This window comes from Lethenteron reissneri, chromosome 67, assembly GCF_015708825.2.
Source record: "Lethenteron reissneri isolate LAM-NWPU_2019-01 chromosome 67, ASM1570882v1, whole genome shotgun sequence".
Lineage (NCBI taxonomy): Eukaryota > Metazoa > Chordata > Hyperoartia > Petromyzontiformes > Petromyzontidae > Lethenteron > Lethenteron reissneri.
In genome coordinates, this window is record NC_083845.1 from 1,701,847 (window position 1) to 1,716,038 (window position 14,192).

A 14,192-nucleotide genomic window follows, 5' to 3' on the forward strand; every position below is an offset into this window, starting at 1 on the left:
GAACCTCGACCACCTCCACGGGCCCCCTCCACGGCCGTGCCAGTTTAGGGGATGTTGCGAGCGGTACCTGGGGGCAGTGCAGCCATGCTCTGTCCCCCGGCTTCCACTGCAGCACGTGCGCGCGACCCAGTCTAAGGCGCTCGTTAGCTTTTTGACGCTGCTCCGAATTTAACATGGCAGCATCCCGTGCCTCCGTCAATTTTTCAAGGTTAAATTTGACATGGTCAACTAATTTAGTTTTTCCTAGTGGTGTGGGGATCTGCAGCTGCGCCCGAATGGGTGGGTCAGGGTCGCGTCCGTACATGAGGAAGAATGGCGAAAATCCCGTTGCAGCATGGGGGGCCAATCGGTATGCTGCCAAGACCCCTTGGATTTTCAAGTCCCAATCCGTCTGTGAGTCCGAAACCTGCTGTGATAACATAGACGAGATGGTGCGATGCAGACGCTCGACCATCCCGTCAGTTTGCGGGTGATAGGGGGAAGTACGAATCTTTTTCGTTCCCAGGAGCTCACAAACCTGCTGGAGGAGTTTCCCGGAAAAATTTCTACCCTGGTCGGTCAGCAGCCGTTCCGGGGCACCTTTGTCCATGACATAGCCTTGGACAAAGGCGTCGACGATGGCTGCTGCCGACTGATTGGCCAGGGGCCAGGCCATAGGCCAGCGCGTAAAATACTCGACCCCGGTTAACAAGTATCTGTTTCCCCTAGGGGTGGCGGGGAATGGGCCCAGAATATCCAGCGCGACCAGTTCGTTTACTCTGGAGACCCTGATAGACTGCAAGGGCGGGTTAGATTCTCGCGCTGGTGGTTTCCGCTGTGCACACCTCGGGCAAGAAGCCAACAGATCAGGGACATCCCTTGTCATTCCTTGCCAAAAGAAATCACGTTGGAGCAAGGCGAGGGTCTTTTGGGTACCCAGGTGGAGGAGGCGCTCATGAGCAGCCCACACCACCCTACCCCGTAAGCCCGAAGGGACCACCAGCCGGTGTCGGTGGGATTTCCCGTCCCAGTGCAACAGCAACCCCGCGTGTATTTCCCACGCGTCGGCATCACCCGATCCCCGCCCTGCCTCCCCGGCGCGACGACGCAACGCGAGGAGGGAGGTATCCTCCATCTGGAGGCGCCCCCATTCCTGGATGTGCAAACCCAACAGGGAATCTTTCCCTTGTTGTTCAATGGAACTCGGAACAACCGTCCCGCCGTCGGCGGCAGCCGCAAGGGCCGGAACCGACCCGTCCCCTGCTGGTTTGCAACGTCCCGACCCCAGGAGGCACGCGCATTCCGAGGTGGTTGGCATACGCGACAGAGCGTCCGCGTTGGTGTGGCGGACGCCCTTACGGTATGTGGTGGCAAAATCAAAATCCTGGAGGATCTCCAACCAACGGGACAATTGTCCCGATGGCTGTTGAACTCGCAGGGCGTACTGCAGTGCCGCATGATCTGTGCGGACGGTGAAACGCCGACCGTACAGATATGGGCGATACTGTTGGATGAAATAGACAATTGCCAACAGTTCTCTGCGGGTAACACAATATCTTTGCTCTGCTTGAGACAACACCCGACTGCCGTACGCAACCACCCGTTCGACGCCGTCAACCACCTGGGAAAGCACGCCCCCAATACCCGTGTTGCTCGCATCGGTGTCGAGCAGGAACGGCTTTGAAAAATCAGGGTAGATCAAGGGAGGAGCTTTTACCAAGGCGTCCCGAAGGGAGCAAAAAGCAGCCTCCTCCTCTTGACCCCAGTGGAACCGGACCCCCTTAGATGTTAATGCGTGTAGGGGTTTTGCAATTGTTGCAAAGTCGGCGACGAACCGTCTGTAATATGACGCGAAGCCGACGAAACTCCTAACCTCTCCCACCGTGGTGGGAGTTGGCCAGGAGCTGACACACTGCGTTTTGGCGGGATCGGTAGCAATACCCGAGCGCCCTACGATGTGCCCCAAATAACGCACGGAATCGCGTAACAAATGACACTTTTGGGGTTTGAACTTCAAATTAGCAGCCCGCATCTTTAGGAAAACCGCCCGCAACCTCTGGAGATGTTCGTCAAAAGTTTTAGCGAAGACAATAACATCATCCAAATAAATCAGGCACGACTCCCATTGCAATCCTGCCAAAACCAATTCCATCAAACGTTGGAAGGTTGCCGGCGCTGAGTGTAAGCCCATCGGCAACCGGTTGAATTGGAACAGGCCGTGCGGTGTACGGAAAGCAGTTTTAGGTTTCGATTCATCATCCAGAGGAAGCTGCCAGAATCCCGAAAGTAAATCCAGCGTGGAGAAGAATCGCGCTCCCGCCAAGGCGTCCAGCGATTCGTCCATCCGTGGGAGCGGGTATGCGTCGGCAACCGAAATTTTGTTAAGGCGCCGAAAATCAACGCAAAACCGCAACGAGCCGTCCTGCTTTTTAACCAGGACGATCGGCGCTCCCCAAGGGCTGGTAGAGGGAGAAATAATGTCGGCGGCTAACATGTCATCAACAGCCAATTTGACATGGTCCTTTTCGGCGGGACTCAACCGAAACGGATTTTGGCGAATTGGCGCGCTGTCACCCGTGTCAATATGGTGACGCAGCAGATGAGTACAACCCAAATCGTATTTATTCCGACTGAAAACGTCGGAAAATTCCTGCAGTAGCGATCTAAGCTGTTGGCGCTCTGAATTTGACAGGTCCGTCGATCCCGCACAAAGCGCGTCGAGCCACCCGTCATCGCTGTCCGAATGTGGGTGCAGTCGGGTGGCGGTGCCGACGTGATTCGCAACCGGTTCCTCGCAGGGCATTGGTGTCGCGTGCGCAAGCACCGTCCCTCGAGGAACCACAACAGGTTGCGATCCCACATTGAGGACCGCGATGAAAGGGTCCCCATCTCCCCTCACAACGGTCAGGGCCGGGATCAACTGCGGTCCACTAACCCCGGCCCTAGACGGTCCCAACAAGATCCCGTGGGCCCCCATACCCTCTGCGAAGGGCCGACGAAGTTTTAGCGGTACTAACATCTGAGCCCCCGGCGGCACACGAACGGTTTCAACGACGGACGCTGGTATGGTTACGAACGCCGTCCGAATCACCGAAGGGGAGGGTAAAAACGCCATGCGCCGTCCCGACGGGAGCTCAATACATCCCTGGTCTATCAAAATGCGGATCGGCATTTTTCCCAAGAAGTCTGTCCCCAGCAGGCACGGAACCGCCAGTGAGGAGGAGACAAAAATCGGGCCTGATAATTTGATATCCCCAATACAAATTTGCGCTCGAATTTGTCCAATAATACCAAGGGAGCCCCCATTCGCCGCATAGAATGGGACATTAACTGGTAGTAAGGGACGGCTTTGGACAGGCAAAATGTTGTAAATTAATTCGGAAATAATGGTCGCCGATGCCCCCGTGTCAACCAGGATGCGTACCTCAACCCCTTCAATAAGTCCCACGACGGCCGACGACCCTGACGATGCGGCCACAACGCGATGGGCCAACGCGGACCACTGCCCGGGCTCGATTCGAGTCCCCACAGTGGTACGCGCCGGCCCGTCGCGATGCAACGTCGTCCCCCCATTTGTTGCGATGCGAGAGTGTGCGACAGGTGTGTGTGTTGGCCAAACATGTGTGGTGTCGCGACTCGCCGGATCATGCTGATGGAGCTTGGGAGGAGGAGGAGGCCCGGTGTCCTGGCGAGGCGTCGTCCCACGCTGTCGGGGAGAGCGGCACCCCGAGGCGACATGGCCCCGGACGCCGCAGTTGAAGCAGCGCGGAAGCGGCGGCGGCGATGACTGACGGTCGAAGCGGCTCGACCCATCCCGGGCCGGCCGCGCTCCCGTCCCCTGCTGCCGACGATGGTTGACGGCGAAGACCTCCTCCGCCGGAAGGGTGGCTGCCGCCACCGCACGCCCAGCCGCTGCCCTGCTGGCCTTCCGCCGCTGCGACAGCAAGTTGGCGTGGAGGAGTCGCGCCGCTTGTAGAGAAGTCATCTCAGAATCCTCCTGTGCCACGACGGCGATGTCCAGGTCGTCTGCTAGCAGGAGGATTTTTTCAGTTACCATGGCGTCGACCCCGTCCTCGTCCATGCGAGGAAAAGCTGTCTTGGCCAATGCCAGGAGGCTTGTTCTGTAAGCCAGCGGCGACTCCTTCGCGCCCCGCTGGCGGTCGTAGAACTGCTGTCTACACTCCGCGGAAGGCCCGTAGACTCCGGCCAGCAGCTGCAGCGCCATCGGCAGCGTAGAGCGCCTTTCCTTCGGCGCCGATGTTAGGGCGGCAAGCGCGTCGCCGTCCAGGAGCGCTGGCAGGGCGCTGAGAGCTTCAGCGTCTGTCCATTTGGCCATTTCTTGGTGGGCGAGGAAGCGTCTTTGGAAGCCGCCCCAGTCGCCCTCTGCGCCCACGAATTCTTTAAGCGGGGGCAGCCTTTGGTGCAGCGCAGCGGTTGCCGTGGAGTCCCGTGGGCTGCTGTCTCCCCGACTCGGCTGTGTCTCGGCGCGAACGGCAGATGGCATCGCCTGTCGCAGCCTTGATGACGCGCCCTCCTCCGTCGTTGATGCGGCAGCCCCAGCGCGGCCGATGTCGGACCCCAGGTTGAGGTTGGCCACGCCCCTAGCGGTCGCCGCGTCGATGGCGGGAAATTCAAAATTTGAATCTTCAGAAATGGCGGGAAGGCGCTCCGGACGCCGGCTCCCCTCGCCCCGCGGTGGACCACCAACCCCCAGCCGCGTGATGTTCTCCAGCGTAGCGGCAGCGGCGTAGAGCAGTTCAGCCAGCCTCTCGTGAGCCAGTCTCAGGTCGTCTGTCCGCTGCTCCTCTTCATGGCGACGCTCCGGTAAGAACGCGTCCGGCCCCGGCTGCACGTTGTCCTCTTGAGCCATCTCGGGCTCGACAATTTCGGCGGCGTCTTCCGTTTGCTGTTCCCTGGCTCGAGCTGATTGGCGCGTGTCCATGTTCTTAGTTCTTCTGACGCCAGATGTAATACTCTTCAAGACGCGTGGACAACGTGGTAAGGCACACGTATTTATTTGCACAATGTCTTACAGCACTGGAGGGATGTATCGGCCCCCTCACCCGTACAACTGGGAATTCACCCCTAGCTAGCCTTCCTAGCCGAGTCCTCTGCTAACGGGCTAGGGGAGGCTATCTGGCCCGACACTGGTTAGTCGGGCTACGGTACCCGGAATCCCAGAGATCTAACTCTGGTTCCGGGACCACGCCACTGGCTCCAGCCTGCGCTGCCCTTACAAGGGCGGCGTCCCAGGGGGAGTCCAGGGCCTATCTGGCCGGTCTTCTGTCTTCCCTTAACTACCCTAAGACTGAGCCCCGAGCTCTCTGGCTCATCCCTTTTTATACCCCCCTAGAGGATCGAAACCCCCCTCACGCCGTCCAGTGCGGACGTCGTTGCGGGCACCACCCCGTGTGCTCACGGAGTCCCCGCCCACTGTGTTTGTTATCCGTTAGCCCCTATGCAACCAGCCCCACACAACCAGCCCCTCTGTAACAGCCCTACACATGTAAGTGGGGCAGGCTATGTGTGTGTGTGTGGGCCATGGTGGTGTGAGCACTACTGAATCTGGCGACCCAAGTTAGATTCCCACTCATAGCCAACACCAGTGACGATTATCTAAACCAGTACTGGGCCTCCCCTAGATCGATTCAGCCTCAAAATGAGTACCTGGTGTGGTGTTTAAATATTGCCACTTGGGAGACAAAGGCAGTCGGGCATGGTGCTGGCCAATCCACCTTCACGTGTGCCGTGCTGGCCTTCATAGGTTCTACTCGCTAACAGCACTTGCCCCAACAGTCTGTTAAAGGTTATACGGGGGTCCTTATCTTTGTGTGTGTGTACGCACGTGTCCCATCGCACACATGCACAACCTTTGTTATGTGTCTCCCTTGCTGCCTTCCGCAGATGCACAGCTACGATGCTCGGCCAGACAATCGCAGCGACCGCATCCACAGGGTGAGTGGGCGGCAGTGACTCAACTCCCCCCCCCCCCTCTGGAGCTGCCAAAAACATTACCAAGCTGCAGCATGTACACAATTCTTTAGCACGTGTTGTGACGGGTCCTGCAAGATCCGACACCATGTCCGTCCAGTGTTCACTGCGCTGTATTGACTTATGGTTGTCGAACGAATACATTATGAGGCTGCGCTCATTACACACAAAGTGTTTGCCACAAATTAACCACAATACCATGCTGATCTCGGCAAGGAACATAAACCATCATCACGCGAACCCTGGTCATCCTCGCAGCGGTGGCTTTTGGCTAGCCATCGAACAAAGACAGTCACCGCATCGTGTTGCACTTGTGCGGCCGTGTGAAGCGTTCTTTCATCCGATATTAGAAAGCCACTGGAGTTATGCACTTTCAAATCATCTAGATTGACAAACGAATTTCTTTAAACCCGCTTTTTGTGTTTAGTTTGTTGTCCTTCCCCCTCACCTCACAGTTTGCTACGTACAGTGCGACAGAAGAAGCTCAATGTACGTACAGTATATACGTACATTGAAGGGTGTGTAGTAAACACCGGCACGGGATGGGGTGGGGGGAGGTGTGGTGCTGACCACCCACCTCCTCGCGCCCTGTGCCTGGCCTTTATAGGTGCTACCCGCTGCCAGCACTTGTCCCAATATTTTGATAAGGCTACACAGGTGATCTTTGTTGTCACAGAGCCATGACTTTGTCATTGGTCTTTATGTTGGTGCCCATGGGTGTATTCATGTGTGTGTCTATATCCATGTGTATATTTGTACCTGTGTATGTCTATGTGTGTCTCTCCTTGGGGAGCTGTAGTGTAGTGATTGGCGCACTGTATGTATGTGTGTCTGTGTCTGTGCGTGTGTGTGTGTGTGCGTGTATGCTTCTGTGTGTGTGTGTGCCTGTCTGTGTGTGTGAGGGGAGCGGTAGTTTAACGGTTAGCGCGCTGCGTTTGAACCTGGCGACACGGGTTCCCGCTCATGGCCAACACCAGTGACGATTATCTGAACCAGTCCCGGGCCTCCCCTAGGTCGACTCAGCCTCAATTGAGTACCTGGTGTGGTGTGTAAACATCGTCACTAGGGAGACAAAGGCGGCCGGGCGTGGTGTTGGCCACCCACCCCCTCGTGTGCCGTGCCAGACTTCATAGGTGTTACTCGCTAACAGCACTTGCCCCAACAGTCTCTTAAAGGATATACGGGGGATCTATGTGTATCGGGAGTGGTAGCACAGTGGTTAGCGTGCTGTGCTATTGAACCCGGCGAACCGGATTCGGTTCTCGCTGGGGGCCAACATCAGTGACGAATATCTGAACCGGTCCTGGGCCTCGCCTAGGTCGGCCCAGCCTTAATGAGTCCCTGTTGTTGTGGTGTAGAAAAACATCAGCATTGGGAAGACAAAGATGGCGGGTCATGGTGCTGGCCACATGACCAACCCCCCTCGTGCGCCATGCCAGGCCGTCACGAAAAAAACGTATACGGGACCTCACGGTTAGCAACACAATTCCCTACGAATCCATCAGGCTGTACCATCCGAAGCTTTCCGGCCTCTGGCAGGGTCAACCGGGGTGGGGAGAGGGGTGAGTCGGTGTAGAGGGACGAGTGGCTAAACTCCGTGATGTCACAGCCGCTTGCGGATGAGTTGTTGCCCCACCTTCAGGCAGACTTATCCCACTGGGGTTAGCCAAGGTGTGCCGTATCTTATTATAATCGCCTACTATAATCTCCCAGAAATATCTGTCCGTCCCACGTGTGACGTCACTCCACATAAGGCCCACCCCCGCCATTAATATTCATGAGTGGGTGGATTTTTACACTAACGCAGAGGTAGGTTGAGTTGAATTAAATAATTTATTACGCAAAGTCGCTTCAAATATGATGTTTCTTTACAGAAAGTGACGGTAAAAAAAAAAATATTCGCAGCACAGTGCTACATCCGTGCGTGACGTCACTGCAAAAGAGGCCCCCCCGATTAATATTCATGCCCGTGTCGAAATTTACACTAACGCACAAGAAGGTCGCGCACTCCACATGTCGCACCCCTCCCCTCATTAATAATCATGAGCTGAACAATTTCTCGATTGAATATTTTAGATTTACTGCAATATACACCCGTCTTTGGACGGGCAAAAAAGCTTGTTGTATTTTTATTTATGCAGCACTATAGATAGATAGCATTTATTTCTGTGAATTTATTATTTTAACTTGTATTTTTTAACCATAAAAATAATGGTAATACATCCAAAGTTCATTCTACTGAAACTGCATGTATCGAAAATTGGTGTCATCATTTATGTAGGTATGTTGAATTTCTTCCACATCGCACGTAGCCAACCGTGCTAATCGGAGGTGTGGGGGAAGGACAACAAACTAAACACAACAAGAAGCAGTTCTAAAGGAAATTGGTTTGTCAATCTAGATGATTTAAAATTGCATAGCTCCCAATAGCTTCTGAATATCGGATGGCAGAACGCTCCACACGGCCATAGAAACGCATCTGAAAGCGCCGAGCAATGCGGTGACCGTCTTTGTTCGAAGGCTGAGCCAAAAGCTACTGCTGCTGCGATGATGACCGCACAAGCAAACTCCATGGACTGTTGTCCGCGGACGATCATTGTACTCGACCTATAGGAATCCCAGATGAAGCTCGTGACGATGATGATGTACTGGGGGAAATGCTTTGGCCTGTGCGCTTGCACAGGGTGGGGCTGTGGAGTTGGACCACAGCCCAGCTCCCAAGCGGAGGCCTGAGATCCGGAATGGTCACATCCCATCGGGGCACATCCCCAAGCCTCTGGTGGTGCCGGACTACGTCGCGTGAGTTTCGCCTGTTTTCTGCTGCTGCCGCCAGCCCTCGATAGCACTTGGCGATTGTAATGGCACACACGATGAACACATAGTGACATGCACTCACGCATGTGGTTGATATTGAGATTAATTTGTTCATCTGTCAGTCTCAGCACCGTTTGACTGGTTAATAAACTAGTAACTAATTCACGCGTTTTGTTTACGTGACAAACCTTACTAATTGGCTGTCGGGTGGTGGTGGGTTTAACGACATTTATATTTACACGATATAACCCAACAAATACTTTATGGATAATTTCCATCCGTTTAATGTCATCTGGACGTGGGGGATAGAGCGGTCCCCCCTTTTGCGCAAAGCGCCGGTTTTCTCCAAGTACTTCGGTTTGCTCTTCCCACCTGCGCGATAATAAACACAACTTGTCAATAATTGGCTGAAAATATCTTATCCATAATACCGGTTTTTTTTTGGGTTAGATCGCGTAAATATAAATGTGTGTCGTTAATCCTGCCGCCACCACCCGACACAGCCAATTAGTAAGGTTTGTCACCTAAACAAAACGTGCGAATTAGTTACCCACAACAGCATTTACAATTACAGTAGACTCTCGATTATCCGCAAGTGGTTTATCCGATTTGTGGATTAACCATGCACCTGAGATTTTGACATCAAGTAATAACTCATGGATTTTTCCCTTAAGCTCAAATTAATAATCTAAAAGCAGTTATTCATTGTTATTCTTGTAAATTTGTATTAAAAGTCACGTGCTTAAACCGAAAAAATATATTGTTCCGGTTAACCCGAAATCCATGCGATCGTCTGTACAGTACAGTAGTTGCATATCTTTACAACAGTGGGTGGAGTTTGATGTTGATTGGCATGGCTCTGCTGTCCACTTAGTGGGCCGAGTCTTCTGCGCCAAAGCAGGAAAGTGTTATCACTGAGCAACTCAATTTTCTTAATTTTAACATAATGTGTATCTATATTCGTGTTTTTTGCCATAGCGATCCGCAGAAAACGGATATTTATGGATTATACGCGATTTTGAATTATCCGCGGTCATCCTCCCCCTCAGTGCAGATAACCGAGAGGACTGTTTTTATATGTGTGTGTTGTTTTCCTTTCAAGGTGGATTTAATGACACACTTATATATTTACGCGCTCTAACCCAAAAAAAACCTCTTGTAAATAATTTCCATCTGTCTATTTCCAACTGTACGTGGGGGATAGAGCGTTGCCCCCTCACGTAAGGTGTTAGTTTCTGCTGGGTGCTCCGTTGTCCTCCCCCCATGGGGTTATAATAAACACCATTCGTCATGAATTTAGAATATTTATACATGAGAATCAAAATATTTACTTATACTGGAGGAATCTGATGATCTATAAAGCTCTTTCTCACATGTCCAATACGGGCATGGGGTCACATCTTGAAATAAAAATCCAATGCAGTGGCAGGACCCCTCCTGTTTGAGGGTTCTCGGACTCAGTGTGGCTCTACTGGATAAATAAGTACATTATTATTATCATATTATTCAGTTATCCCGAGATTTACGATACCAGTGCCGTGGTGGTTAGGAGATGTTAACTACCTCGCCTGGTACACAGGATGTTGTGGGTTCGATCCCGACTTTGACGCCTGCGTTATATTTGAAGTTTGCGTCTCTCTCTCTCCCTCTCCCAAGTGGTCGTGTTGATTTTTCTCTGGGCCCTCTTGTTTTTCCCCTCCACATTTAGAAGCAACGTCACTCGTTGAGAGTATTTGGCTGCTATGAATTTCCAAGTGATGATAGAGATGATGAGCCACTTCGTTGAATTATCATTTGTGATGGCCAGGTCGCTTCTGAAAAAGAGCTACATAGCTCAGTGGGGCCTTACCTGGTAAAATATGACTATTGCTAATTGCAATAGTTTTTAAGAAGGGCACACAATTGTTGTCATCATATCTACCCCTCTATTTAAAGAACGAAACAGCAGGACTTATCCACAAATCTGGCTGTCGCCTGATGAAGCTAGTTGTAATTACTGGAGAAATGTCAAATTCAGATTGTAAATGTTGTGGCTTGCCTCCAACACAACGGTGTGTTGTACTAGTGATGAATTGGCATGTTCTGTTTACGTGACAAACCTGGCTAATTGGCTGTGTCGGGTGGTGGCAAGTTTAAGGACATATATTTACGCGATCAAAGCCAAAAAACCTGTGTGATGTAAAATAAAAACTAGTTTTAGTTTATGCAAGGGGTGCGTTCTTCAAACAATGTGGGTGAAACGAATTTTCGTATATCCGCTTTCCCATTAATTGAAAACTAAAACATTTGGGATGCGTTTCGGACAGTGATTCCAACTCTACTCCTAACCTAAAACTATAATATACACACACATCACTTTTTACCATGCAAAAATAATAATAAAGCGCATAAAATTGAAAAAGATTGAATGATAAGGAATTAAAAAAAACATTCTTTTAAGGGGGAACTCACCAAAAGATCTGCTGATACCGTGACGCTGTCACGGTTCACAATCAGAATCTTTATTTAGACTGACGGAGGAGTCTGATGAGCTTTGAAGCGATTTGTCTCGGATGTAAAGTAGCGGACGCATGACGCAGCTTCCCCGGTGGATTCTCATTTGATGACCTCGCGGCTCGTGCTGTGACATTTCGTTGCGGAATTCGATTTCGGAAATCGGAAAGTGTCCACGATTTGCCATTTGCAATTATTCGAAATTAACGTAAAGCAAACGTTCGTTCGTAAACCGAGCATTCGTTCGTGAACTGAGGAGAACCCCCTTGTGTGTTATAACCAATTGCGATTGTCGTGACTGGCTGTGCTCAGGAAGTCCCCGTGTCTGACGACTCGTGCCGCGTGACATTTCGTTAACGCTAAAAATGTGATTTTGTCAGTCGGAACGTTTCAACGATCGTCAATCGCGCTCACGCAAAGTTTTTTTAACCGAGGGACCGCCCCCGCACCCTGTACTATAACCGATTGCAATTGTCGTGCTGGCTGTGTTCAGGAAGTACCCGCCAATCGGCTCTGACGAGGAGCGCGACCGCTACAAGGCGGTGTTCACCGACCAGTACGCCGAATACCGGGAGCTGAGCGCCGAGCTGCATGCCGTGGCGCGCCGCTTCACCCAACTAGAGGGGCTCATCAAGCGGCTGCCTACCGAGTCGCACAGCCAGCAGGTGGAGCGGAAGGGCGCACAGGGAGGCCCACAGAGAGGCCCACAGAGAGGCCCACAGAGAAGCCCACAGAGAGGCCCACAGAGAGGCCCACAGAGAGGCCCACAGGGAGGCCCACAGAGAGGCCCACAGGGAGGCCCACAAGGAGGCCCACAGAGAGGCCCACAGGGAGGCCCACAGGGAGGCCCACAGAGAGGCCCACAGAGAGACCCACAGAGAGGCCCACAGAGAGGCCCACAGAGAGGCCCACAGGGAGGCCCACAGGGAGGCCCACAGGGAGGCCCACAGAGAGGCCCACAGAGAGGCCCACAGAGAGGCCCAAAGACTCGCACAGAGACCTACAGACATACAGACTCACACGGAGACCCACAGACTCGCAGAGGATCATAGACTCGCACTTAAGACTCAAGACTCGCACAGAGAGAGTCATACTCATACAGGGAGATCAACAGATTCACAGAGAGAGGCTCATAGATTCATCCAGAGATGCTTAGTGACTCATATAGAGACTCAGATTCACACAGGGGTTTACAGACTTCTACAGAGAGGTTCACAGACTCATACAGAGAAGTTCACAGACTCGCATATAAAGACTCGTAAAGACATGCTCATAGACTCACACAGAGACACGCAGGCTCGCATAGAGATACATCGACTCGCATAGACCCACGGACTATAGAAGATAGTGAGATGGTCGTGTAGTTTTTAGAGGGGGATGAGAAGGTGTTGAGCTGTAGAGGAGGAGGGTGAGGAGGTGGTGAGCTGTAGAGGAGGTGGTGAGCTGTAGAGGAGGGGGGTGAGGAGGTGGTGGTGGTGAGCTGTAGAGGAGAAAGGTGAGGAGGGTGAGGCGGTGGTGAGCTTTAGAGGAGGGGGGGATAAGGAGGTGTTGGTGAGCTGTAGAGGAGGGTGAGGAGGTGGTGAGCTGTCTGCTGACCCTGCCTGTCATGTCCCTGTAGGAGATGGAGCGAGTGGCGAACGTGTTCCAGGAGTACGAGAAGAAAAAGAATGTAAGTGCGCGCACTGTATGCACTAGACGCACTACCACTCTTGACACTACGTCCTGTACAGACGCTTGCAATAAATTATCTGCTGTGCCACACCCACAAAGGGGCGCCGCGGTGCCTACAGACATACAGATTCACACGGAGACCCACAGACTCAGATGTTAACTACCTCGCCTGGTATGCAGGAGGTCGTGGGTTCATTCCTGACCCTGACGATGCCTGCTGTATATTTGGCTTTTGCGGTGTCTCTCTCCCCGTGGTCGTGTGGATTTTTCTCCAGATTCTCCGGTTTTTCGTTCCACATTTAGAATCAACGTCATGCATTCAGAGTATTTGGCTGATGTAAATTTCCACTTGAATATAAGCCACTTCATTGGGCTGTCACTTGTCGCCAGGTCGCTTCTGAAAAAGAGCTAATAGCTTAATAGCTCAGTGGGCTTTACCTGTTAAATCAAATAGTTTAAATTTCGATTTAAAGCTTTCATGACTGCAGGGATTCATCTTCTTGGTTCTTTCGGTAAAGTCACGTAGAATGGAAATAATAAAATAATAAAAATAAAACATCGTGATAATTATTTTATTATGTTTTATTTTTATTCTTTTATTATTTCCATTCTACGTGACTTTACCGAAAGAACCAAGAAGATCAAATAGTTTAGTTTTCATATGGGTCTCGATGAGCATGGGGCATCTATGAGTCTCTGTGGGTTTCTGTGGGTCTCTGTGGTTCTATACGAGTCTCTGGATCTCTGTGAGTCTCTATGGATCTCTTTGAGTATGGGTCTGTATGGGTCGATAGGTGGTCTCTTGAGTGTGGAGAAACTTGCATTTCGATTATTTGCTGCTGATATAAATTTCCACTGAAACCAATTTGTAAGGCAATCATTTGTGATAGCTGGGTCACTTCTGACAAAGAGCTATATAGCTCAGTGGGGCTTTACCTGGTAAAGTAAAATAAAAAATATTTTTAGTTTTCACTGCATTGCACCACACCGAGGTGAGTGGTGCAATATCGGTGTTTCGCAAGGTTTGGTTCTGGGTCCCTGAGTCGTCGATCTATACAGGCAGTCCTCCCATAGCGCTCAGCATGCGTTCTTGGTAAATGGAGCGCTGTAGGAGGCCACTATAACACGCTTACAATGGAGATGCGTTACTGACAGCGCTTTAATTTCCTGATGAGCGATTTATATCATGGCTTAATCCAGATTCACATACTAATAACAATCCAATGAGGTGGTGTTGTCATTCA

At 51.7% G+C, this 14,192-nt stretch overlaps 1 protein-coding gene across 3 annotated transcripts in view; it reads left to right on the top strand.

Moving 5' to 3' along the window:
• LOC133360019 (MARVEL domain-containing protein 2-like) overlaps nt 1–14,192 on the top strand; it is a 30,736-nt gene that overhangs the window by 13,965 nt on the left and 2,579 nt on the right. For all 3 annotated transcript variants that reach the window (XM_061578580.1, XM_061578579.1, XM_061578578.1), the window contains 4 exons: nt 5,884–5,934; nt 8,654–8,769; nt 11,771–11,942; nt 12,896–12,946. In XM_061578580.1, the coding sequence (XP_061434564.1) occupies nt 5,884–5,934; nt 8,654–8,769; nt 11,771–11,942; nt 12,896–12,946 (390 nt within the window). The remainder of the gene's footprint in view (nt 1–5,883; nt 5,935–8,653; nt 8,770–11,770; nt 11,943–12,895; nt 12,947–14,192) is intronic.